At 45.5% G+C, this 25,279-nt stretch overlaps 1 protein-coding gene across 2 annotated transcripts; it reads left to right on the top strand.

Moving 5' to 3' along the window:
• Nucleotides 1-1,352: 1,352 nt before the first annotated feature.
• TSPAN2 (tetraspanin 2) lies at nt 1,353-24,993 on the top strand. Of its 2 annotated transcripts, none has more exons than XM_058855715.1 (8): nt 1,353-1,564; nt 3,788-3,890; nt 16,224-16,321; nt 16,757-16,831; nt 17,332-17,433; nt 18,612-18,683; nt 19,405-19,488; nt 24,442-24,993. In XM_058855715.1, the coding sequence occupies exons 1-8, from the start codon at nt 1,496-1,498 to the stop codon at nt 24,535-24,537; spliced, it is 699 nt and encodes a 232-aa protein (XP_058711698.1). In that variant the 5' UTR covers nt 1,353-1,495; the 3' UTR covers nt 24,538-24,993. The 2 variants fall into 2 exon arrangements, with proteins under 2 accessions (XP_058711698.1, XP_058711699.1); XM_058855716.1 differs by having other exon boundaries at nt 1,357-1,564; nt 21,001-24,993.
• The last annotated feature ends 286 nt before the right edge of the window (nt 24,994-25,279 follow it).

Genomic DNA, 25,279 nt, shown 5'->3' with positions numbered 1-25,279 from the left:
CCTGAGAAGCTGAGAGAAGCTGTGAGAGGAAGATGTGAGGAGCTGAGAGCTCCTAGAGATGCCAAGAACCACGTGCTGAAAAGCAGCACTTTGGGATTAATTCATTGCAAGAATTATGTGGGAAGGAGACGTACTACTTATGAAGGCTGAATGCTCTATTCCTATACTTCCAGAAAAAATCAGCATGAAAATTACTAGAGAAATAGAGAAGCCTAAAAAAAGACTTTTATGTTGCCATCTCAATTCAAGGCAAAACCGCTCCCTCATTTTTCCTCTGTTTCAAATGTATCAGAGGATAATGAAGACTTTTGCTACTGTTTGATGCATCTCATTTTCATGAAGTTACTTTGATTATTCAAATGCATTCAATGCTTTTGTTACTTTAGAAGGAATACATCGGACCTGGTAGGTCAACACCATCTAGCAGAGCATCACAGAAGAAAAAGAAGAGTGAAATTGTGGGGTTTTACTCTGAATTATAAGGTAGATTCAATGTTTCTTTTAAAAAAAACCTAAACAACTACACCAATAAAGTGTTCTTCATTGCAAATGGAATAAGATATTTTTAATTGAACTCTGTCATTGCAATTCAAATAAACTGTTTGGAATTATTTTTCTAAAATGTGGCCTGGCTTTAACGTAACTACAAATGAAGAGCAAAGTGAGTGAAAAAGGAAACCACTTTCCAATATCCTTTGGTATTATTGCATCATTAGATGTGTGTAATTTGAAATAACAACACCAAACATCTTTTCCCACGCATTTTTGCATGTTTTCCATACACACCTCAGGGAAAATTTATTCAAAACCTGAAAATAATCTGAATAGATAGAACTTTACAGTTATGACTAGAGCACAAACTAAAACAAATAGGAAATAAGTGTTTTATTTGTTATTTTGTTAAATACGAAGAAATGTTTAAAATATAGAAACCCCGCTTTTCTAGAGACACAACCTTACCTCATGCTCCCATCAAAGCCCCACAGGCAACTTTGGACTCAGAGTTTCTGGAGACCTCGAGGGAGCAGCTGAAAAAAAAAAATTATAAGATGAGAAAGCTGTAAGATTCTGACAGCAGAATCAGCATTTTGGGTCAAATTAGAGAGTAAATTGATGATCGGAAAATGAACTTGAGGGACTCTTAGCTATGGCTATGACCCAAGACAAGTTTAACGACATCACAGTCTTGATCCTGACTGTAATTTTATGGGCAGCATCTGCAAGATCTGAGCGCCTTTCAGAGACACACGGGGAGTGGAGAGGGATTTCACCGAGGGCACGGGGCAAACGGGGTTCCCGGCCCCGCCTCTGCCCCGCCCGGCCAGCTGCGGCCGCAGAATCCCCGGGCACGGCGCCGGGCACAAAGTCCGCCCCGGGGCGGGCCCAGGTCGGCGGATCCGCCCGGGCAGCGTCGGCCCCGCACCTGCCCCCGGGGCCGCCCCGCCGGAGTCGGGCCGAGCCGCCTCGGGAGCTGCTGCTGGAGCCGGCGCCCGCCATGGGCGTGGGCTATGGGGGGATGCGCTGCATCAAGATCCTGCTCTTCATCTTCAACCTGACCTTTTGGGTGAGCGCCGCGCCGGGCGGAGCGGGGTCCGGCGGAGCGGGGCCGGGCGGGGCGGGGACACCTGCTGCCGGTGCGGTGCCGGGTGCCGGGGATGCCGGGTGCCGGGGGTGCCGAAGGTGCCGGGGATGCCGGGTGCCGGGATGGCGGGGGTGTCGGGGGTGCCGAAGGTGCCGGGGTGTCGAGGTGCCGGGGATGCCGGGTGCCGGGGTGTCGGGGGTGCCGGGTGCCGGGATAGCGGGGGTACCGGGGTGCCGAGGTGCCGGGGATGCCGGGTGCCGGGGTGTCGGGGGTGCCGGGGATGCCGGATGCCGGGATAGCGGGGGTGCCGGGGGTGCCGAGGTGCCGGGAATGCCGGGTGCCGGGGTGCGGGGGTCGGGCAGGTGGCACCGGCGCGGGTCCCTCCGGGCAGCCCTGCGGGATCGGCTGCCCGAGCTGGGGCTGCGGGAGCGCCCAGCCAGCGCTTCCCGCTTCTGCTCGCTCCCAAGGAGACACAGCTCTGCCTGGGAAAGCACCGGCTCGGTGTAAGATGACATTGCTGAGCAGAGACAGCATCTGCCTAAACTGATCATTTAAAGTAGCGATCATTTCCGCGGCAACCACGCGGTTGCACGAGAGGTTCCTCCAGTGCAGCGCAGTGAGGAGAACATTTCACAGCATCACGGTGCTTTTCCTAATGTCATTTCAAATAGGGAGCCAACAGCTGCTACAAGTTCATCCTAAGACAAAGTCCTCGCATCACCCCCAAGAGATTTAGGGAATGCTGTGTCCATTCTCCCCTCATTGCAACTTTTCAATAGTCTCACAGTTCCACGCAGCTGAATTCACGCTTTCTCTTCTCTCACTTTCCCTCATGCTCTGTTCTCCCTTCAGCTTTCCAGAAAACAATCAGCAATGTTATCTTCTTAAATGTCTTTTTCTTTCCTTATGATTCACTGGGGTCTTTTTAAAAGAAGTCACAAAGTCATCCTGTTCAGCCACTCTGGACCAAGCAGTTTTGGGCTTTTGTCTCCTTTATGCTTGAAGCACAGTTAAACCAAAGGCTGTTCCCTCGTGGTGACAGCGCTGCGTGCTCCGGGGACACAGTGCTGCTGTGCTCAAGCTGGAGGGGCAGAGTGATGCTGCCCAGCTGCAGCTGCAAGGCAGGAGAAGGACAAAGCTTTGTGTTATTTGTTTCTCAAAAGTGACAAGTACTGTGTTTTGTTATCTGGCTTTTGGCTGAGATGGAAGGAACCATCTCCTCAGCTGGCTGGGACATTCATCCCGAGCTGCCAGGGGCACTCCACAGCCTGGAGAGGCCCTGGCAGCCCAAGGCTGCCAGCGGGGTGGTCCCCATGCTGTGACAGGGTGCCAGGGGACCCTCACCCTCTGCTAGGACACTGTGAGGAAAGCCATGATCCCGAGCTCCCCAGCTGTACAATTGCCTGCTCTCTTGGCCTGTGGAGCTGCGCCAATGGATCAAGTGCCAGGGAGTGCAGGACAGGTTAGGAGAGCACCATGCCAGGCTGGCACCCACGTGGGAAGCAGCAGGTGTTTGTGAGCCTTGTACAGGTGGTGCAGGTGCCACAGACTGAGGCTCTGGGCTTGGACAGCAGCAGGACACTGTGCTTGCTCCTGAGGGATGCTGGAGCTGCCTGCTGGACACACAGCTCTGGCTCCTGAGGGATGCTGGAGTTCTCTGCCAGGTCACACAGCACTGCCTGGCAGGCTGATGATCTGTCTGGCATGTGGTGAGGCTGAGACTTCTGACTGTAGATCTTTCCCCTCAAACAACATGCTGTGACACTCCTTTGTTACCTAGTTTTGTTCACATTAAAGGGAATTTTTCCTTGCACTTGACAGCATCTATCATTGATTTGTAATTTCTGTGATCCAAGGTATCTACCCAGTAACAATCCTTGTGCCTCCTAGTTTTGGTGGGGGTCCCCTGCCCCACTCCATTTTTCATGACAATTCAGGCCCAGTTTTGATGATTGAATGACTGACAAGGTTTGAGAGTCACTAGTAAGTTCAGAAACACCACTACACTGAAGAGCTGAAAGAAATAAGTATACTGCACTGTAATAGGAATTTGTTGTTATCAGACCCTGGCAAGTGCAGCATGAATTTTCTGACAGTGCAATTCTGAGCTGAGGGATTTCAAGAAAGCACAAGATGCCAAGACACCCCGGCGCTGCTCTCCAGCCATTTGTGACTGCAACCCTGACTGCTCTGTTTGTGTTGCAGCTGGCAGGACTGGCTGTCATTGCCTTCGGGCTCTGGCTGCGGTTTGGTGGGCCCATGGCGGAGTTTGCTACAGACAAAAAGTGCCCGGAACTTTTCTTCATGGGTAAGTTCCAGTGCTGGGAGGGCAGCAGCCTCCAGCCTTGCTTGCATCCTGGGCCAAGTGACACACCTTATGCATTGACTTACAGGAAAGTCAACAATTCCTGGGCTGACCTACACAAAACTGGATATTCTGCTGCTGTCTGCCATGTGTATGAGGCTTTTGACCTTTCTCTGCTTGGCATCCACTTCCTTAGATCTAACTAATCTCTTCTCCTGGATTTGATCCAGTCCCCACATATCCTAAGTGAATTGTGCTAATACTCTCAGAATAGAAGGTGAGACAGGTCAGAGACTTGTGGGGCTCACCAATATATCCCTCCAGAATTTTCTGTGCAGCTGCCAGCAAACAAAACAAGTGTCCTTTCAGAATGTTCCCAGAATCAGGACAGCAGCAAAATTCTGCTTAGGAGTTCTCCCTGTGGAGGCCTCAGTGGGACCAAAGTGTCAGAGCAAACACTTCCACAGCTGAAAAGTGAAACTACCTGGTGTTCAGTCATCTCAGGAGCTGTTTGTCCAACCTGGGCAGGAATCAGCTAGTTCCTGTGCCCACAGAACTGGGATGAGTCATGTCTAATTTTAGCATTTAAGATAACTTTTTTTTCTCTGGGATTTCCAGTTGGGTTTTTGGGAAAAGCCACTTGTGTTTTATATCTATAGATACCCTTAAACAGCAGATGTCAGGGACTGGCAGCAACTGCAGCACTCTGTCACTGGCAACTGTAACATACCTTTACACCAGGAAAGTTGAATTTTTTTCTGTTTAATACATCACCCCTGGAGATGGACCCAGTAAAATCCCATTGGTGCAAACATTTTTGCTATCTACAAATGCCAAGTGTGAGTGAATACCCGGTCCTGTCCTGGCTGTCAAGCTACTCTGACAGAGTGGAAGGACTGAGAGTTGACCAGAGGTGTCCTGCAGCAGTTACCCATCACTCCAAGATTGTGCAGTTACCTTAAATACCCCAATTCTCTCAGTGGAGACTTTGATTCAGATCCACCACAACCCCAGGCCCAGTTTTTTAACATCTAGAGGAACAGAACTGGCTGTACAGCCATGGGAATAGATGGGGAGAATGTTATGTCCAGCAATGTTTCCTTGGCATTTTGTGAGGCTGAAGAAAACCATTCAGATGAAAATGTAGTTTGGGACCTGAGGGTTATTATAAAACACCCTACAGCACCTCTACTGACACAGAGAGCCAGGAAGTATGATTTACTTTTCCTCTTATATCTAAGCTGCTATGACAGCAGTATATTAGATCACCAACTTCATTTCCAGATCCATTTCATACCTGCTGAATCCCCTGTGCTGTAGATTGGAATGCTTCCCTGCCCAATCCACTAATGTTTGTCCCAGGAGAGCAAACAAGACAGAAGGATGCTCTGGCCTTGAAAATCAAGTGCTGCTGGTTTGTTGGAAAGTGCTACATCCTGTGCTGTAAATAAGCACCACAGCTCCAGTACAGCCTGGAACACACGGTGTAAACAAGATACTCTTTGGTACATGTGTATTTAAATCTCCAAAAAATGCAGTCTGCTTCTGCCCTGAATAGAAATTACAAAAGTTGTTCAAAGTTGTTAATTTTGAGAAGCCCTGGGGAATGTTCTTGTAAAAGTTTCGTCAGACACCATGACATTCAGCTCTTGGGTTGCCACATGTATTTATAGAGCTGCCTGTTGAAATACATAACTGTGAGAGGAAATGCTGAGGAACAGGGCACAGAGGTGTTTAGAATTCTTTTAAACTTGCACTTTGGACTGAATTCTAAAGCAAAAGTTTTGCCCTTTTTTGTAATAGGCACTGAACAGAGCATTCCTATGAAAGAAAACTGAAGAGTTTTCTGCTGCCCTCCCTCCCTCGTTACAAATCCTGCTAAATGCTGTTGTGACTCCTGAGCATCTGATGGCACAGCTGTGCTGAGGCTGTCAGCAGTCTGGGACCAAGGCCGTGGTAAAAGGACAGTGAGAAGTTCAGTTACAGTGGGGTTTGCAGCAGACAAAGCTGTGTTTGAAGGTCATGCTGAAGAGCTTTCCCTCTCTAGGAGATTTCAGCTCAGAGTCCCCCTTGGCAGTTGTGTATTGGGCCTTTCTCAGAGTCTCCGGGACTGTTGTTTATTTGGCTCTGTGTGTTTGCTCTCTAACATGCTTTCTGGGTGGCAGCCAGCGTTTTGCATAGGAATTCTTAATATGGAACACTGTGCAGCACACCAGGAGCAGCTGCCCTGAGGGCTGAAAGAGAAAGCAGATCAGCAGTGTAACTTAAAATATCAGCATATAGCTATACATCCAAAAATAATTTCTTTATCTCTGTTCCACTGATGGCTTTTGTGGCTCCTTGTGATAACCCAAGGCCCTGTGATCACATCAACTTTGTGTCAGTGCTTGGAACAACAGTGCAGGTGCATTTGGAGTTTGCTTTGTAGGCTGAAACACTCCAGAATCACCATCTTCTGAAAACCAGTTAATTTTCTTTCTTCTAAAGGGCAGCACATTCTGCTCTTTCTGTACCTGGATTGAGCTGCCAGCCGAATCTAACCAGCTTCTCTCTTCTGCTTCCTTATGATTGTTTTTTTCCTGGATCTGAAATGTTGGGTTAGTGTAAAATAATTGATAATTCTATCCTTGCATTTTCCATTAGGCCAGAGTGAGTCTCCTTAAATAGCCCCGTTCTTAACCAGCAGTCCAGCTGTCTCTTCTGCCCCTGGAATAGTTCAGGCCATGACTTGGCAACCAGGCTTGTTCATCTTTTCCAGCCACTGAGATGTTTTTGTTGGTTGGAGAACAGCTTACAGGCAGCAGTGCTGTGGGCAAGCACATATGTGTTCCTAGCTTTCTGTTGCTTGTGGTTTTGTTTGGTGATCCATATTCCCAACTGCAGTTTGCAGTGAAAAACCTACAACAGAAAAGGTTGGAATTGGAACTCTTTGACCAACACAGTCTCCAATCATATGTCACCAGACATATCTTACATTGGATCAGGCTCCTAAAATGGGACATCTTGTCACTGCAGCTCCCCAGCTTTTGGAGTTCCCTCTACACTGGGATATATTTTTATGTTACTTCATCTCACAGTACAGTTTTTGTGCCTGTGCTTCAAGTGGTTAAGCAAAACTGTGGCTTCCCTGTCCAGCTGCAGTTCAGCTCTGGTAGAGTTCATAGACCCTCTCTTAGCTGTACTTGAGAAAGAAAAAATGAAAGAAAAAAGGATAATTTCAGCAAAGGTCCATAACTGACAGATACCTTTTATCTGAGTTGTCAGTGACATGGCTCTGATCAAATGGAGAAAATGCCTGTAGAATTAAGTGAATTCCCTTGGATTGCTCATCCTTATGGAGACTCCTGTACCAACAGCAGGAAACTTTTTACTGGGCAGGAAGGTCTGCAACAGTCAGAAGGAAATAAGATGCTTGTGGGAACCCAGGGTGTCAGCATTGCTGTCTCACAATTAATTGGTCCTTAATTAATTTCTTGTAGTAGTTACATTCTTAATTTTAATAACTAAAGCACAGTAGTGGAGACCAAGTGCTGCTGAGTACAAGTAGAGGGCCTGTGAAGCAAAAACTGACATGAAGACTTTTTAAGGATCAGTTCCAGACCCCCACTCTTCCATCTCTGCTTTTGGTGGACAAAGGGCAACAAGCAGGACAAACTCTGTATTTCCCAGAAACGAAGTGCAGAGAGTCCCATGCCTGCCAGCGCCAATAAAAGTGAAGTGTATGTACTCAACAAACCCCCTCAGGAATGGTAACAAAACCTGGTGAATGCAAACAAATCAATCTGGGTGGCTCTTTCTCAGCCCTGAAATGTTGCTTCTCCTGCACAGCCAGAGCTCACAACCTTCCTGCTCTGTTCTTGATTTCAGTCCCATAATCCAATCTGTGGTCCAGGCATCCATCAGGGCCAGAAGAGTTGTGGACAAATGTTTTAGGGTGATTGTGCCTTTTTCTTGGGGTCAGTGAGAGCAGGAGTGATGCTGCTGGTTTTGAAAGGTACAGTTAGATGGAGCGTGCCTTAGGATATGAAGTCATGTCTGGAACTGAAGGATATTAGTAGTTTTTCTCCATAGCAGTGGATGCCCATACAAACAGGAGTTGGCTGGAGTTTCATCCATGTGTACTGCAGTTCTCTGCTCCTGTGCCTCACTTTGTTCAAGTTTTATTCATGTATTTTGGAGTCAAGCACTATACCCTTAGTCAACAGGATTTTCTCTCCTTAATCCACCACCTCTCAAACTCTACCAGCCTTTAAAATGAGAGCTGTTGGCAAAACAGCCTCTGCATAGAGATGTGAAACCACAAGAAGAGCATTAAATGATCCTGCCATCATGTATTGGAGAGGCTTTTAGTCTGTACTTAACACTTAAGCAATGAATTTGTCTTTCTTCCTATCATCTTGTGTGCAGCTCTCTTTTTCTGCCACTCAGGAAGAGTGGTTTAGAAAAAGCTGATAGTGGCCCTGAGTGGAAAACAGAAGCTGCTGCACTGGAAAATTGCTTTAAAAATATGACACCACCACTACCACCCCCTGAGAAAACCTTACTCAAAATGAAAGTTGTTCTAAAGTCTTCAGTCTCTGTTCTGGATCACAAAACCTTGCAGCAGTTCCTAAGAGTTAGTATTCCCCCTGATAGAATAAAGGCAAGGATAAAGGCAAATCTGATAAAACAAGCTAATTTAGCCTAATGGAACAATCCTTCCATCTGCCTCAGGGTGATTGCTGCATATTTGCAGGATGCTGAAGGTCAGGAGGTTTTTTTTTTCTTTAATCACTTTTTGTCCATTACATTGTCCTCCTGGGTGACTTCTCCCACCCTCCTTTCCCTGCTGTAGCTGTGTAAAAGCCAGCCAGTCCCACCCCACAGCGGCAGCTGAACCCGCAGTTACCCCATTTCCTTCTCCTCCCTCAAAGCCACCCTGGTTCCAGCTGTGGCTGTCCCTGGATCCCTGGAGGTGTCGAAGGCCAGGCTGGATGTGGCTTGGAGCAACCTGGGATAGTGGAAGGTGTCCTATGACAGGGGGCTGGAACTACATCATCTTTAAGGACCCTTCTAACCCAAACCATTCCATGATTCCATGATTCCTCTTGTTGGAGCAGCACCTCACACTCCAGGGTTGCTCAAGCTCCATTTTCATACATGTTCTCTTTAAAAGGAGCTCTACATGCTGTGAAGCAGTTTCTACATAACAAGCAAACCAGTATAACCCATTTTAACTCCTGTAAGGGAAATGTCCTGTGCTGTGTTTCACTCTGACAGAGCTGTAAATACATTTGGATTGTCCACTTCGAAGCCATTTAAGAGGAAAGTGTTTTGTCTGCTGGAAAAAAAAAAGACAACAAACCAGCAACCAAAAAGCCCTTAGGCTCCTTTTTGGGGTGTGTCAATCCAAAAACATCTTCTGGAGGTTTTGGATTGAGCTGGGTCATGCTCACACAAGATTATCCAGAGTGTCCTAATCTAGAGAGAATTGCAGAGAATCTCAAGAGGATTTCAGAATACCAAATGACTGAATATTACAAAGGCAGAAGAAATACATTATCAACAGAGTAATGCAAGTGGTAACAGATAATGTAAGCGCTACAAACACTGACAGACTTTAAATTAGCCACAACCACACATGAACATATCTTAGACTCACTATCAGTTGCTCTTGACAACAAAGTGCTTTGCTTACTGCAGTCAAACAGGCATATAAATGTCAGGAATTATGAAGAAAGGAAATGGGAATCCAACTGAAAAATCTTAAATGTCACTGTGTACATTTCCAGTGCACTTAGTGTCCTGAACACTCTGTGGTTCTAGAGTGGTTCTAGTCAAAAAGGATGCAACGAAACTAGAAAAAGTACCAAGACATTTGACCCTGTGGTTCTGATCAGAGTGTGCACTCTAAATAGTGCCCATGTGAGAAAGTTTTTCCACACTTCACCTCATTAAATTGTAGAATCCCTTGCCACAGGGGTAGAACAGCTCCAGCTGGAACAGGTGTGTTGGTGACACCTGAGTTCAGAGCAGCCTGTGGGGTGACAGACACTGACAGAGCCTTTGGGATCAGCTTTGGGAACACACTGCCACAATGCCTCGAGTGAATCTGGGCCATAATTATTTAGGGTTCTGGGATGCATGTGAGCAAAATACGTAACAAGAGCTGGTGTTCTGTAGGAAAGGGAGCAAGTGGGCTGGGATGTTGAATTACAGTGAGGCTGCTTTTAAATTGAAATTCAGGATTTGGGCATCAGCAAAAGCCTCCAAACTGACTGGTGCCTGTAATGCTTTTGTGGTTCCAGGAAGATTAGCCATGAAATCTTTGCTGAATTCACACAAGACACTTAATCAGATACATCCATTATGCTCAAATTAAGGGTATGTTCCACTTTTACAGAAATTCATGTCACTTTAGAGGCCTCTGCAGCTTTTCTCCAGTTCTGTAAATGTATTTTATAAATAAATATACAATGGAAATTTCTAGTAACAAGCCTGTTTCAGGAGCTGAGTTTGGTGCCACACACACAACTGTCCCTGTCTGGACAGTTTTTTTTCCAACTCCTACATGTGTTTATCATATTTTCCAGGAGTGTGTCTGTGCTAGAGGTTCCTTGGTGCTCTCCTAAGGGCTGGAGAGCCTCAGTGTGGAAGAGGACATCTGCCTCCCGGGCTGCAAGGAACACACAACCCCAGGAAAATCCCTTCAAGCCCTGTCTGGGTCCCAGGCTCTGCTGTCACTGCCACTGGGTCCCTCACCCCCAGAACAGAGCTGCTTGTTCTCTCTGTGGAGTAGAAACAGTTGGGGGTTTGTTCAGTGTTATTTACTCAGCCCAAAAGAGAGGGGAAAAAAGGAGAATTATTTCAAATGGAAAGTGCCCATAGCAGCCAGGTAAACAAGAAACCCATGTGAAATAAAGCCAGAGACAGGATGTGTTTGTTTGCTCTTGCTCTTTACAGTAGGCTCCAGACAGGGATTTGTGCTTCAAGCCTTCAGTAAGACTTGGGGAAAAACAAACAAACAAACAAACAAAAGTAGCTCTGGGAGTGGGTTGTCTTCCAGAGTCTGAAATGATACCTCTTCCAGCCCAGGCTGATCCTTCCCTCACTTTTGATATACATAAAAATATATTGCAGCCAGTAGCTATAAAATTCCATCCTTCTATCTGGTCTGAAGAGATGGAATTCTCTACCATTGCTAATCACAGAGGTTTTGTTCACTCAGAAATAACACACAGAATCCCTTGATCCTTTTTAAGGTGCTTTTTCAGACTTGCAGTCTCCAAGTACAGCCCAAGAAGGGATGTGTCCTTATATCCAGAGGAGACAGTTTCTTAGGGAAGAACTCATTGCCATGAGCACTGAGGCTGATCCAGAGATCTGCTGAGTTGTGGATTTGCATTCTTCACTACGGGGAGCCACGGGATCTTCTGAGACTGCCAGATTACATTTTAATTCCCCTTTTAATTACAAAGCAGTCTGCTAGAAAATGGGAATCCCTCCTGTTGGAATTTTCACAGGGAATGCCCCCATTTGATAATTTCCTTTCAGGAAAGAATGATTTTCCCCATGGGATGAATCCAAAAATCAAATACACAGAAAAGCTGCTGTTTTACAGCTTTCCAAATTTGTCTTTGCAAAATAAAACAAAGACAGAAGAAAAGGCTTCCCCTCTTACACTAAGTACGTTACAGCCAGAAGGGAAACAAATTTGTTATCAGGTGTTCTCTCACTTGACTCACTGATAAAAGGAGAAGTGTTCATCTCTCTTCACATCTATAAAAAACTGGAGGGGGGCAGTGTGACAGCACAGACAAACAAACCACACCCCAAAACCTCAATATTTCCTCACCAAAAAAAATATGAAGAGAATAGGCTCTGTCCAAAGATCCCCGGTCCTGTGACAAGTTGTTTTTCATCCTCTTGCGGTTAAAAGAAGTCCCTATTTCCTCCAGAACCCCCTCAGTAATCAGTGCAGTGGTTGTGTCTACCTAAATCAACCAATTTTCTGTCAGATTTGCACATGGATTTTAATCTTTGGGATGTGCCTCTTCATCCCTTTGCATTCAGGGGGTGAGAGTGACCTGTTTGTGGGTCCTAATTGCAGGTGGAATAAATATTCCAAGTGTGGGCAATCACACATGGCAGAGCTCTGTCTCTGGGGCCAGTCTGGCTCTCCTTGATGCCACAGCAGCATTCCTGCTCTCTGCATTCCCTGCTCTCAGTTTAGGTGTCAAACCTTCTCTCCTTTTCATGAACACACACAGACTGAAGAGCAGAATTGCAGGAAATCAACAGAGGCAACAAGAGGTGAAAGGAAAAAATTCACAAAGCCACAAACCTTTGTTTCCTTTCCACCTTGTACTTTTTTCCTTCTGCTGCACAAAAAGCTGCAACTGGACAGTCTTCTCATCATTTTCCACTCACCAAAACAAGCTCTCTACCCTGACCTGACTCACACACTTCTTTTTGCCACGTTCAGCTTTGTGATTTTTTTGTGTCAGTTTGTAGCTCTCAAACCTGTTCAATTTTGTGGCTATAAACTGACTTTTTTTGGTTTCCCTGCTGTGCTGTAGATGCCAAGTTGGAGGCCATGCCAAGGCTTTGTATTTTACAATGGAAGTGCTGATGAACAGAAGCTGATTAAGGCTTTCCATCCTGCTTTTTGGGAAGGAGTGGGTTTTAGTGAAGGTACTTCTGACACTGGACGCTATTGCAAGGAAAGTTGTGATATTAACCACCAAATGTCTGGATTTGCACTGCTGACCCTGACAGCTCCCAGTGCTTGATGGCTTTAGGTAAGGCTGGGGTTCCAAGGGCTGTGTGCCAGACATTGCCACCCTTTGCTTTTTTTCTCTCTAGAGAGTCTCACTTTAAATTTAGGACTATTCTTACCAAGAATTTGAGGTGGTCATGCCTACATTGCTGTGAACAGCCCATTAGAAAAAGAAATACCAGATCCTTGTCTTACATCCTTACACCATCCTGGATATTTCTGCATCTACACCTTTGATATTGTTACAAACTAGTTTAAACACAGAAAAGCAAAGAAAACTAAGTCGGTGCATAATACAGATCAAACCCTGAAAGATTCAAAATCTACCCAAAAAACATTATTAAAACAAAACGGGGTTAGATGCTGGTGCCAAATAATTACATATTTTATTTAATAGTGAAAGAGGCAAAGATAAAAGGAAAGAAACAGAAAAATAAAATGGGTGGTGGGGGGTGGTGGCACGGACAGGGAGAGAGCAACAAGGGTTAGGTTGGAAGCAATCACCCATCCGAGGGGGGTCCCAGCGATGTCTCTCTGGGCAGTGAGGGTCCTGCGCCGCCGCAAGTGCAGAATCCGGGTTAATAAAGGCTCGGGGCAGGTGGGAAGGCCCCGGTGCCTCCCGAGGGGGGCTGCGTTTGCCACTGTCCCTCGCGGGGCTCTGGCTCTGCTGCAGGGCTGGGACCCCTGGGGGCCTTCCATGGGCCGGGCTCTGCTGTCGGAGCGGGGATGCGGCTTTTGCCGGGCTGCGGGGCGCACGCTGGGCTCCAGTGCTCGGCGGAGCGTTCGCTGCCCCTGCCCAGAGGTTTTTGTCATCACACACCCAAAGCTCTCCTGCTCCGGAGCGAGGGTCTGTGCCGGCCTGGCCGCTGATAGCTCCAGGGCTGCCGTCCCCACCCCGAGCGTGGTAAACTCGATCCCTCTAAGAATGTATCCCCTGAGCTGAGCTGAGCCACTTTATCTTATCTCGAGTACTGAGCAGTGCCTTAGGCAGGGCGTGGTGGTCTTCTTCTCTGCAGCTTTTGTAGTACAGTTTTACTACAATAAGTAAAAATCCCTCATGAAGATGTTTAAACCATAAATTATAGCAGTTCTGTGTCCGACAGACATCCTTCCTGGATGTCATCTTCCCCTGAGCATCCCTGGATGTGGGTGCTGGGAAACCTCTCAGTGCAAACTGAGAAGTAACTTGGCCCCTGTGAATTTTTTTCAAACTACTCTTCATGTGTCTTATGGAATATTCAGAATTGGATGGGATCCACAAGGATCATCGAGGCCAAGTCCTGGCCTCAGGACAACCCCAAAATCACAAGTTTCATTCCAGTGTGAAAGATTACATGAGTGTATATATAGTAGAAAAGTAAAAATATCCTTATTTTTGTGGAAATTTTATGTGTCAACATTATTTTCTATCTAGAAATAGCTGGGTATCAGCAAGTGGTAGTCCCAGGCTGAGACAGGACAAAGTGGGATGAACTCTCCTGAGCAGAAAATGGAAAAAGGTGAATTTTAACTCCTGGCTGGCTCAGCTGTAGGGCTCAGCTTTGTTTAGTGACTGGTGTGAGTTCTTCCTGTAACACGCCTTAAAAGGGAAGTTCTGATTGAGGTAGTGGTTTAACTCTGAGTCATTCAAGTGAAATGCTCAGGCTGTTTCTCTGACAAATGCAAATCCAAATTCCTGAAAGTGGTCTCAGCCCCTAGATTCACTGAGTTTTGCCTTTCCTAGCTACAAATAACAGAAATGGGAAGACTCCTTTCCTGTCTCTTTACTCAAATTTATCTTTGCTAAGTGGCCTGATAAGTACAGGGACAGGAGTAGGAAGTGACACACTGAATACGTCCCGGAAACATCTTTGTAATTACACTGTGTTTGTTACCATGGAGATCCCAGGAAATGGCAGTGTTGGTGTTTGCCTGTTGAGCACCAGATTCTGCACCTGAGCGAGGGGTTTTTGTCTTTTCCAATTCATCTTCCACCAGGGCTGGCTGACCTTTCTCCCTTGAGCCATAAACATATTTGTACATCAGTAAAAAACAGTGCTGTGAATATGTGTACAAGTGTCAGCCTGAAGAATGCTCAGTCCCAGTAAGTCACAGGTGGCTGAGTGTTAAAAACCCAGAAAACCTGGAATAAGAACTGCCAACACAGACAGCAAACAGCATCCCCCCAGCACCGTGTGTACTACAGTTCTTAGGGCAAAGCCATATTACTTGTAATTGTTTTACTGCTATTTAGCAGAATGTATCTCTCAGCAGGAAGTGGGGCAGAAGGAGGGAGGGAGGGGAGGAGGAGGATCACAGTAACTGGGATAGACACAGATGCTGGAGGATGATGTGGCAGTGAATGGGCAACAGGCAGGAGTTTGCCTTCCCTGCAGGTGCAGGCTGCACCAGTGAGGCAGAGCAGCTGGATGGAAGCTCTGCACTCAAATATTGACAGGTTTTACATTTTCCTAGCAATTGCAAACTGTCATCTGCTGGATTTTCTAGTCCAGGTTACACAAGGCCTGCTAACAGCAAACTCTGCTAACCCTGGGTCGGATTTTATAATAATGTTTACACTGATAACTGAGCACACTAAAGGCTCTCATTGGAAGCTTGGGCAGTCCAGGCTGGGAGCAAGGCTCACTGTGCCCTCTAGTGCACTCTGTCTGCAGGAGAAGGAAGATGAAGCTCTTTTCCCCAGCAGTGGCTTGGCACAGCAGATTTCTGCATATCCTGTACAGGGCAAGGACTAGAATGACACCGAAACGGTACCAGAGCCAAGGCACAGCCCACGGTTGTGGTCTGGTGGAAGCTGACTCCCACAGGAACCCATGTGGTGCCTAAGCACAGTTCAAAAAATGTACATTCACAAGTGAGGAAAGAAAAACTCTGTGCTCTGATTTCCTTTTGTCCTAGATTAAAAAAAAACAAAACAAAAAAACAAAACAAAAAACCAAAACCAAAATACCTGTTAAATAGTAGTATTTCCAGGTGTCAGGTTACAGCTGGAGTCCTAGGTCTGTATGGGGCTATGCTGCCATCTCCCATGTTCCTTTCAGTTCCCCCCCTGCAGAACATTACAGTACATTTCCAGCCCCAGGTTTCCCAGAAACAGGCCCTCTAGCAAAGCTGGGTTTTTTTGCCTTACATTGCTTATTGCAGAGGTGTAAGGGGGTTCTGGATGGTATGGCACTTGTTCTTCCTGCACTGAGCTGTCCCTGGGACAGCAGACTTGGAAGGTGAAGACACAGATTCTTATCACGGAATATTTACAGTTGGAAGGGATGGACCAACAACAATCACCAGGTCCAACTCCTAAGTGAATGCCCCTTCCAGGAATCAAACCTGCAAAGTTGGTATTTATAGCACCATGCTCTAACCAACTGAGCTAATATCAAATTGTCGTATTTAATTCTCCAAGAATTCTGAAGAAAGCATTGCTCTCCTCCTGTGGTCAGAGAACCTTTTCTGTGCAACCAGTTTTGTGAGAGCCAGAGACCTTGTTATACCTGTAAATAGGTGGGGCTGATGAAATAGATAGCAGGCTCTGGGGAGAGAAACCTTCTGAAATTGTTGCCTGGCTCTGATTTCCACAGGACTCTATGTACTGGTGGGAGCAGGGGCCATCATGTCAGCAGTTGGATTTTTCGGGTGCTGTGGAGCAGCACGGGAGTCCCAGTGCTTAATTGGAACAGTGAGTAAAAGGCTTCAAGGGCCTGGGCTGTGCAGGAAAACCATCCAAAGCATCCAATGTTTGGTGTTGTTAACAGAAAGATCTTTACAGTCCAACACCTCTTATGTCCTTTTATTGGCTAATCCAGTTTCTCTGGACTCAGCAGCCACCATGCTACTGCAGAGCTGGCATACATGTAGAGGTGCCCTTGCTTGTCCCTTGTGATGTATTCCCTGGAATTACCCTCTGATTTTCCTCAAGCTCCCTCTGAGCCACATCTTTGTCATTTCCCCTTTGTTTGAATGTGACAAGAAACCTGCCTTGGCAGCCCTGTGCAGAGTCTCCTCAGAAGCTTTGGTTCAGTGTGGGCTGTTGAGGCCTGGGGAGGACGAGGGGCTGGCTGGCAGCCCCTGTGAACAAGCTGCACTCATGTGACATTGTCTCCTTCCTCTGCAGTTCTTTGCTTGCCTGTTGGTGATATTTGCAGGTGAGGTCACTGCTGGAGTATTTGCCTTCATAGGCAAGAAAGTGGTAAGTAGCAAACAGCATCTGATGTAATGATGGGGTAGTTACAGATTCCAGTGCCCACTTACCTGGCTCTTCCATAGGAAAACTTTCCAGGAGACATTTCCCTGGAAGACTCTCTGACATGCTTATCTGGAGCTCGTGTTATCACAAGTTTAGAACAGGATGAAGTTTTTGCCTCCTCTGTTCAAGAAAAAGAGATGTGGTTCAGCCTTGAAGGAACATCAAGGGGAAGCATATGAAAAGAGGGTATTCCCTGGGAGAAGGGCAAACAAATTTAGGCACTGAACTTCCCCAACTCAGAGTGTTGAACCAAAGGACAGAATAGAGCCTGTGAACATTCTAACCCTCTGAATGCCATCAGGCCACAAACCCTCCTGGCTTTTGAGTCACCATACCTGTTCACCAGGCACAATTTTGCCGTAGAGGTTGAGGACACAGAGTGAAAGTCTTGGACTGGGGGTAAGACTGATTTGCAATTCACTTCAAAAGTGTGATTTCTGCAGGCAATACAGGAAGCCCAGAAAATCTACGAAGATGCTTATGAGGACTACATGAAAAACCCAGTGGGGAAGGTCAACAGTACCATCTATCGCTACCATGTGGCTGTGAGTACTCCTCCACCTTAACACCTCACTCCATTGCTCCACTGTCACACTGCCCTTTAGAATCCAGAATTCCTCCCTCTGAGGTACGGCAAAGTAGAACTAAATGTACTTAAAATCCAGTCAGAGGCTCACAACCCTGAGAGTTTCCTGAGGGCTCTGTCAGAATTCTGGGTTTTGGATCTCTACATTTGAAAGTGCAATTAGCCAGGCTTTGAAATTTCTGATGCTTCTGGTCTTTGTGTGCAGAAGAAATGACTGTTATGGCCCTTCTGGATATTGAAATACTCACAAGTACAGAGAGAAGGAGAAATGTGTGCATCCCTCTGCATCTGTCTGGGAAAATGTGACCTGTGTCCCAGGACCTACAGTGTGTGGCTGAACCAAGTCGGTGAAAGACCAAAAGCACGTGTGACACAGTTCAGGCCACCCAAAAAGTGAATGTCTGAATCAGAGTTATAACCTGTGACTTCTTTAATCCTGTTTGTGTCCGTCCTGGATCTATACTGCCTCCCATGGAGAGCAAGCCCAAGCTTTGTTGCTCCTTACAGCAATTCCCACGTTCTTTAGAACAAACATTTCACAACCTCAGACCCTTTTGTCCTTCTCCCATAGCTCTTATTTCTGACCCAAAGAGGAATTCCAAGCATTTGTGGGAGATAGACAAACAGGAAAAACAAACCCTCTGAAACTCTGATTTATTACTGTCTCCAAACCCAGCACAATGTTGTGTCAAAAATAAAATTCCAGCATTCCCTGCTGTAGCTTTTATGCATTGCCCATAATTCTGTATGTGATATTTCAACTTCCTGCATTCTCCCTTTAACAACTCCTGTTTTCTTGTAAGCCAGGGATCTGCTTTTCCCAAATCCACTTGTTTGCTTTGTTATGAAATATTGTAATAAAAATCCCTTCTGGACATTGTTGTTAATACAAATGTGGCTGTTTGCTGTGGCCTCAGACAATTGAAACTAATTTTTGAGAATTTTATCCCACGCAGTTGGAACTCTACCAGAAGCAGCAGTTTAAATATAGAGAATAAGGTTATTACTTGATCTGTACAGATGCTTTTTTTATTTTAGCTATTTATTGTTTCACTTTCAGTATGAAAGTAATAACTGACCTCTAGTATGAACCAGTCGGTGGTTTCCCCCTCTTTGATCCTTCAGTCTCTCTTTCAGCTCCAGTGCTGTGGTAAAGGTAATGTGGAACAAACGGGATTACCCTGTCCAGAGAACATCCAGCTGCCAAAGGCAAGTGTCCTCTGTCCTGCTTGTTCTAAACACTTTTTTATGTTGTTTTTTTAGCAAAATTGGAGACATTCTGTAAGTAAAAGAAAGGAAGAAGTTCCTTTTTACCTTGCAAATTCCAGGATGAAATTCTTTATGGAATGGAGCAGGGTGGAGGCAGAATTAAGCTGGAGGTCATATTGCCCTCAGTTGTGACACCTGTTTGTGGCATCCCATGGTAGCTGAGACAATACTGCATCATCTGAAAGGAAAAGGGAGAAGGAGGGAACAGAACAGGACCCCAAATTCCCCATGGAGGCTGAATTTTGGCAAGTGCCCACCTTAGTCGTGCATGGAGCCTCCTTACTAGAAAAGATAGATATTTCTGTAATTTCTGTCTTTTCTGGAATCTGCTTGTGAGTTCAATGTCAAAATGAAGCACCAAACCTCCTGATTTAGCATGGCCTGTTATATAAAGGAGTTTAAATTTAGGGGAAAAAACGCAATGTAAGAAAATTACTTGCATGTGTCAGCCTCTCCAGGCAAGAGGTACAGATGCCTCACCAGAAAAGGGAAGATGCTGGGAAAATTATCCAGCAAAACCCAAAGTTTAGATGCAGGCATTAGGACAGTGACTGCACTAATATTTTTGTGTTTATCTGTTATTCAGTGAGAACAGCTGATAGAATTGATTGAAATACAGATTTCCAGGCATAAAAAAATATTTTAATTTTGTTTTTAACAGAACTGCCTGGTTGAAATTCAGAATGTAATTGATACTCAGCTGCACTTAGTTGGAATTGTTGGAATTGCAATTGCTAGCATCACAGTGAGTAAAATCCATGTTCTCCAATCTCTCCTTGAGCCCAGTACCCTGTCCCTTACTCAAAGCTTTGTGGAAGGTATTTTGCAGCAGCTGGTGAGATTCCTCAATTCTTATCATTTCCAGTGTGTCTTCTCCCTGGGAACTTCTCCCATCAGTGCAAGCAGAGCTGTGTGACTGTGCTTTTCAAGTTCATTTTGTGTCCTTAGACAGGGTCCAAAACAATCTTCTGTTTTAAGAGTAGGAGAGCAGAGTGCACATGAACCAAACTGAAGAGCAGAAGGCTGTAGCAGCATTTAATGTATTCCAAAACAACTGCAGGCTGAAGCTTTAAATCCTTTAGGATACATTCCTTAGTTTTCATGAGGAATAGAAAGTAGCCACTAGAGCTGTGACCAATAGATGTCACCCTGTCCCAAGGACACAGCAGGACCGGCAGGCTGGGGCTCACCAGGCTTTAGCACAAAGCTTTTTCCAGCGTGTCTGTGCCATCACTTCTTTCAGACTCAGCCACCAGCAGCACAAGGCGCCACAATATTAGTAAAGAAACACTCCTTTAGCTGCTGGGAAGAGCAGGATGTTCACAGATTATGTGGACACTGAAAGCTGTGTATATCTGAAGGGTTTCTGCAGGTAACAGAAACCATGGCGTGCATATTAAACAATCCTGGGGTTTGTATGAAACATGAAGGGACTCAAAAATACAGCCAGGCAGCAGAGGTGAGACAGAGATCAATAACATCAAGGACACACCAAAACTGGGATCATCTCCCCTTGGATCTCCACCTCAGACACAGCAAAGGTCCTGAAGTGACCACAACCTCTTCAGTGACAGAAATGCACCTGCACCTTTTTCTGTGCTTGTTTCTGCCACTTGCTGGGCTGTGAGAGCTCAGCTGTGCCCATCCTTAGGGAGGTTTGTGGGGAGGGGACATGAACCCAGTGCTTTAATTGCCCATCTCCCACCCTTAGCACTGCAGCCTCAGGAGACAGCTGCTTTGGAGAATTGACCTGTAGCAAGAAAGCAGAGCCTCTGGCAACACTCACTGTTCTCTGCTTTTATCATTCCCTCTAGTGAACAAGTTCCCTGACACGAGTGGGGATTCAGATTTAACATATAGTCTTGCTCTTGAGCACAGGAATTATTCAGAGCTCAGCACCAGCTCCAGGGGCTCTGGAATCACCCTTTGCTCTTACTCAAATGTGTTTCATATTCCATGTAGAAGCATTTTGAAGCTCAGAATGCTCTGCTGCAATACCAAGATACCACAAATAGTCACAGTTATTATGTGACTGAAACTGATGTTAATAACATTAATATTTGGGGCAGTTGTGCTTGCCTGGACATTTAGAACAACGAACAATGAAACCTCTTCCACATTTATTGTCTGATGTTTTGGGGTTTGTAGATGGAAGCCATCACTACTCTGTCATAGAGACCTTCACACTGTCTGATATGCTAATTGTTTTATAACTGTTTTGTAAGTGGATCCCTAAATTACATCCCTTCTCTTCTAGATCTTTGGCATGATATTCAGCATGGTTCTGTGCTGTACGATCCGTAACATGAGAGAAATGATCTAAAACTGTCACTGCACAACTGTGCCCCAGGAGTTCCAGACTAAGCTTACAAGAAGTGCTCTTCTACCCAATTTAATAATTGTAATGCATTTTAATCAGTGTTTTAACATACTGAGAGGAAAATATCCCATTAGGTGATCAGGTGAATTGTATTAGTTACAATTAGTTACAGTAAAGCTGAAGTGAAAAAAAAGGGGTTTAAAATGTCCTTTTTAATGAAAAAAAAAAGCACAGGTGCATCTAAGACTAATTTGAATTTTAATGTTTGTATATGTGCAGTTAAGAGTTTACACATGTATAGATTTTGTGTAAGCACACGCATCTCTCTCCTCACAAACACATCTGGATGTGAGCAGGTCCCTGGATGTGCAGTACCTGTCTAGGTAAATACCTGCAGATGGAACACGTTGGGTGTGCATCCAGAGTGTCCCTGTGCAGGATGTGCACATCCCACAGGGACACAGAGCTCGGAACCCTCTCACACCGAGTCCATTTGCCAAGAATTAGCAGAGGGACAAATGCCACTGTAAAAAGTAAGACCTATGATCCATTTGTGATTTTATTTTCCAAAGCCCAGAGTAGAACTAATAATATTAGACTTTATTTTAAAAAATAATTAATGCCTGAGGGCCTGCTCCAGCAAACATGAATTGATGTGAGTAGACCCACTGACTTCACTGTCATACAGAGACTGGGTATTTCTTTTTTGTAGGACTGGACCCTACATGCAAATGCAGAAAGCTCTGGGGGAGAAAACACGTCCAAGGAGATCCAGGCTAAAGGAAGAGGGGGAAAGAGGTGGGAAGCTGGCAAGACCAGGCAGTCATTTGGGTTCAACTGCAGTGGAAAGTGTGCTTAAGCTTCCCAAGCTAGGTTGAGATACACCAAAAACCCCAACTGTGAGTTGAAGGGGCCACTAAAATCCACATTCAGCAGCCCCTTTGTCCCAAAAGCCTCGCTGTGGCTACAAACTGGTGCAGGAGTGGAGCCTAGGTCCAGAAAAGCAGCCCCTTTGTCAGATCTCTGGAGAATCTAACTGGCCTGTGGAAGCCAAACAAAGAGTGAAAGTGGTCAGAAAAAGACACACAGCACTTTAATATCCTCAGTTTCTGCTTCTGTGACTATCACAGCTTCCACGGGGCTCTTACCTCAACCTCTCGCCCTTTCCTGGGGGCAGAAGGCAGGAAAGGAAAGATGGGACATTTTTACATAGCCATGAAGTAAGTTTTTTTACTGGCACCTTTAGATTGCATGTCAGGTATAAAAATTACACTGTGTGCTTGAAATACCTCAGGGCTTGCGTTTACAGTTTGTTTCTATATTTTAGTTTTTCTATTTGTTGTATTTATTCATAAGAGAATGTTCCTTTTGAACCAGCCTAGAAGGGAGAAAGGTTGTCCCCAGAAAAATAAATTACATCAAATGCTCAGGATCTCTTAATTTTTGGCTTACTCGAGGGAATTCACAGTTTCAGAGAACTGCTTTTTGCTAGCTATACCCCCATAGCCACAGGTCTGGTGATCACCACTTCAGATTCCTGATGCAGTTGTTCCATACATGATGGGGAGAAGTTCAGTCAAACTACACATTCCAATAGACCATTGCCTAAGAGGACTTGGAATTTACAAGTCATGGGGTCCTTGTTCCGCTGAAACACAGTGGAACAAAATGGGATTTCAGGAAATATGTGTATTCTAGTGCACATTTTGTGTGGGATGTATCACCCTTTATCTATTACTTATTTTTTATCTCATATTCCCCAAGGAAACTCAAACTCCCATCAGTTTTCTTCAAGACTTGGGGCAGTGCTGCTGCTGCAAGTCTCTTGTTTAGTTGACACATCTTGCTGTCTTTTACATGAATTTCTCTTTTCCAATCGTCCAACCATGAGCTGTGGCACTGCACTAAGAGCTGGGCAGGGCAGGCACAGCTGACTGAGCCGTGTCCAGGCTGAACTTTAGGCTGGCAGGGACACATGAGATCACACACCAGAAAAGAATCAGGCTTGTGTCACTCTGTCACAGCTGATTAGCAATGGATGTTAATTAAAAACAGGGCCTGGGACCTCATTCTGCAAGAACCAGAACAGGAAACAGGACCCTGATCTGCTGCTTGCTCCTAAGACAGACTCAACTGGGAGAATGGCAGTGGCAGCAAATCCATGAAGGTCTCAAGCTGAAACTTAGCAATTAGTTTAACACAGCAGCCAGCAAAGCAATTTCCTGGCTCCCAGGTGTCCCTGAGACTGTCCCTACAATGGTTGATGATGGGGTAGTGCCCAGCTGGGATGTGTTGTCCCAAGGTAGTACTGGCAGAAAGAAGAAACTCTTGTAGAGTGTCATTTTTGCCACTCAGGACAAGTCAGTTTTCCAGGAAAATCAGTAAAAATAGCACCACAGCCAGTGGTTCAGGTTCCAAGATTGTTGCCCTACTGGGCTAGAAATTGATTGCAAATACAGTAATCTCCTTGTGTTACATTCCCCCTCATAATGACAGTATTCTATTCATTTTAAACATATCTACACATAATTTGGTTTCATTCCTCAAATTCATAGCACCAGAATGTAATGACAGGACCAGTTTATCTCTTTATTTATTATTTCTTGAGTAAGTTGGAAGATGCCCACTCCTGCTTTGAGATGCACTGGATGCCAAGGCAGCTTGCAGAACCTGCTGTTGCTTCCCCAGCCCTCCACTCCCCCAGAACTACAAAACTACCCCAGTGCCTTAGGAAAATGGGAAAAAGTGGTAGAAAAAAAACTATAAATTCAGACTCCAGCCACCAAACTTTCTGCAGAAGTGTTTTGGGTTTGTGATTTGTTTTTTTCTTCCTCTAAAGAGGGCATTAATTTTCTGAGCATTCCTGCATAAGCTCTAGGGTTACTGTTATTTAGGTCTAGGGGATACTTGCACTGCATACCAGGAACAGGACAATACCTGTTACTGGTTTAGTTCTCTGAGTTATTGGTATAAATTAAGCTGGAAATCAACGTTATTCATATACTAGTGCCTTTAACAAAATCCAGGGATAAAGGTCGTTTGTAGTTTCCTGCTGTTGTGAGGTACTTAATATAATTGCAGTTTTCTCTGCATCTTAGTAAATAAAGGGTTTTTTTGAGAGAGTTCTGCCACATAAGGCAGCAAAAATACACATTTAACCTGCCCTTTGTACCTGTGTCAGAGGAAAGTGACAAAAGATCAGATCCCTCCAGGTGATAGAATTCTGAAAGCACATCACACACGTTTTCTTGTTCTCCTGTTAAACAGTTTGTTCTAAAGTATAAAGATATAAGTTACTGATGCCCTTATTGTGTCCCTAAACATCCTTATTCACATTTCCCTTGTCTAATTTTTCTAAGTAACTGATTTCTGTGGGAGCTTCCTTTGTCACAGGGAAACCTCAGCCAGTTTTGGTACCTCTCAGAGATCACACAGCAGCTAATGAAGCTCAGCCCTGTGACATCCCTACAATGAAGAGTCTTGATACTGATAGTTTTATAACAAAACATGTTTCACATGTCTTGAAAAAGAAATTGCGTTGTCTTGAGCCCTCAAATGCTGTATTGTAAAGCCTTTGCAGGCTACGGATTAACAGCATCAGAGGTTGTTCATAGAAAATGTACATAAATAAAGCTTTTCAATCTTTTTCCTCTCTATTGGTGCTCCAGTCACAAGGTTCTCCAAAACACAAACCACTTTCAGGATAATGTGTATGGTACATAGCATAAATTCTGATTTTGGACAGAACTGGCGTTTCAGTTCATGCTGCCAAGTCTGTGGCAGAATTACCTCTTGCTTTGAAAGAAAACAAACTTAACTCTGTGGCTGAAAGTAACTTTCACTTCCCTATGATGTGTTCCGAAGTGGCGTTTTATCGGCTTTGTGTCTTGAATTTGAAACAACTTCCTAATAAAAATAACCTGGAATAAACGACTCCCAGAGAGAACTCGATCCGCGCGCCCAGAGCCCCCCCAGGCCCGGAGGGCACCTCGGGGCTGCCTCCGCCTCACCTGTGCATCCAGGTGGACCTGGATGGTGGCACCGGGTGGGTTCCATGTGACGGAGCCAGTGAGGCAGGCAGGGCCCCGGACTGGGGATCGGGACTGGGATCAGCATCGGGACCGGGATCTGCATCGGGATCCGCTGGGATCCGAACCCGGCGCCGCCGCAATTCCCGTCCAGGACCCGCGTGCGGGTGAGGCCCCGCTCACTGTGG

The sequence above is a fragment of the Poecile atricapillus genome, chromosome 23, assembly GCF_030490865.1.
Source record: "Poecile atricapillus isolate bPoeAtr1 chromosome 23, bPoeAtr1.hap1, whole genome shotgun sequence".
NCBI classification, from domain to species: Eukaryota; Metazoa; Chordata; class Aves; order Passeriformes; family Paridae; genus Poecile; species Poecile atricapillus.
Note: the sequence above shows the minus strand (reverse complement) of the source record. Positions and strands in the feature narration are given on the sequence as shown.

Excerpts from the sequence above, each read along its gene's own strand:
- TSPAN2 (XM_058855715.1), top strand. The coding sequence starts at position 1,496 with ATGGGCGTGGGCTATGGGGGGATGCGCTGCATCAAGATCCTGCTCTTC. Across the intron at positions 16,832-17,331 it reads CCTTCATAGGCAAGAAAGTG|GCAATACAGGAAGCCCAGAA; the intron begins GTAAGTAGCAAA and ends TGATTTCTGCAG. Across the intron at positions 18,684-19,404 it reads AGAACATCCAGCTGCCAAAG|AACTGCCTGGTTGAAATTCA; the intron begins GCAAGTGTCCTC and ends TGTTTTTAACAG.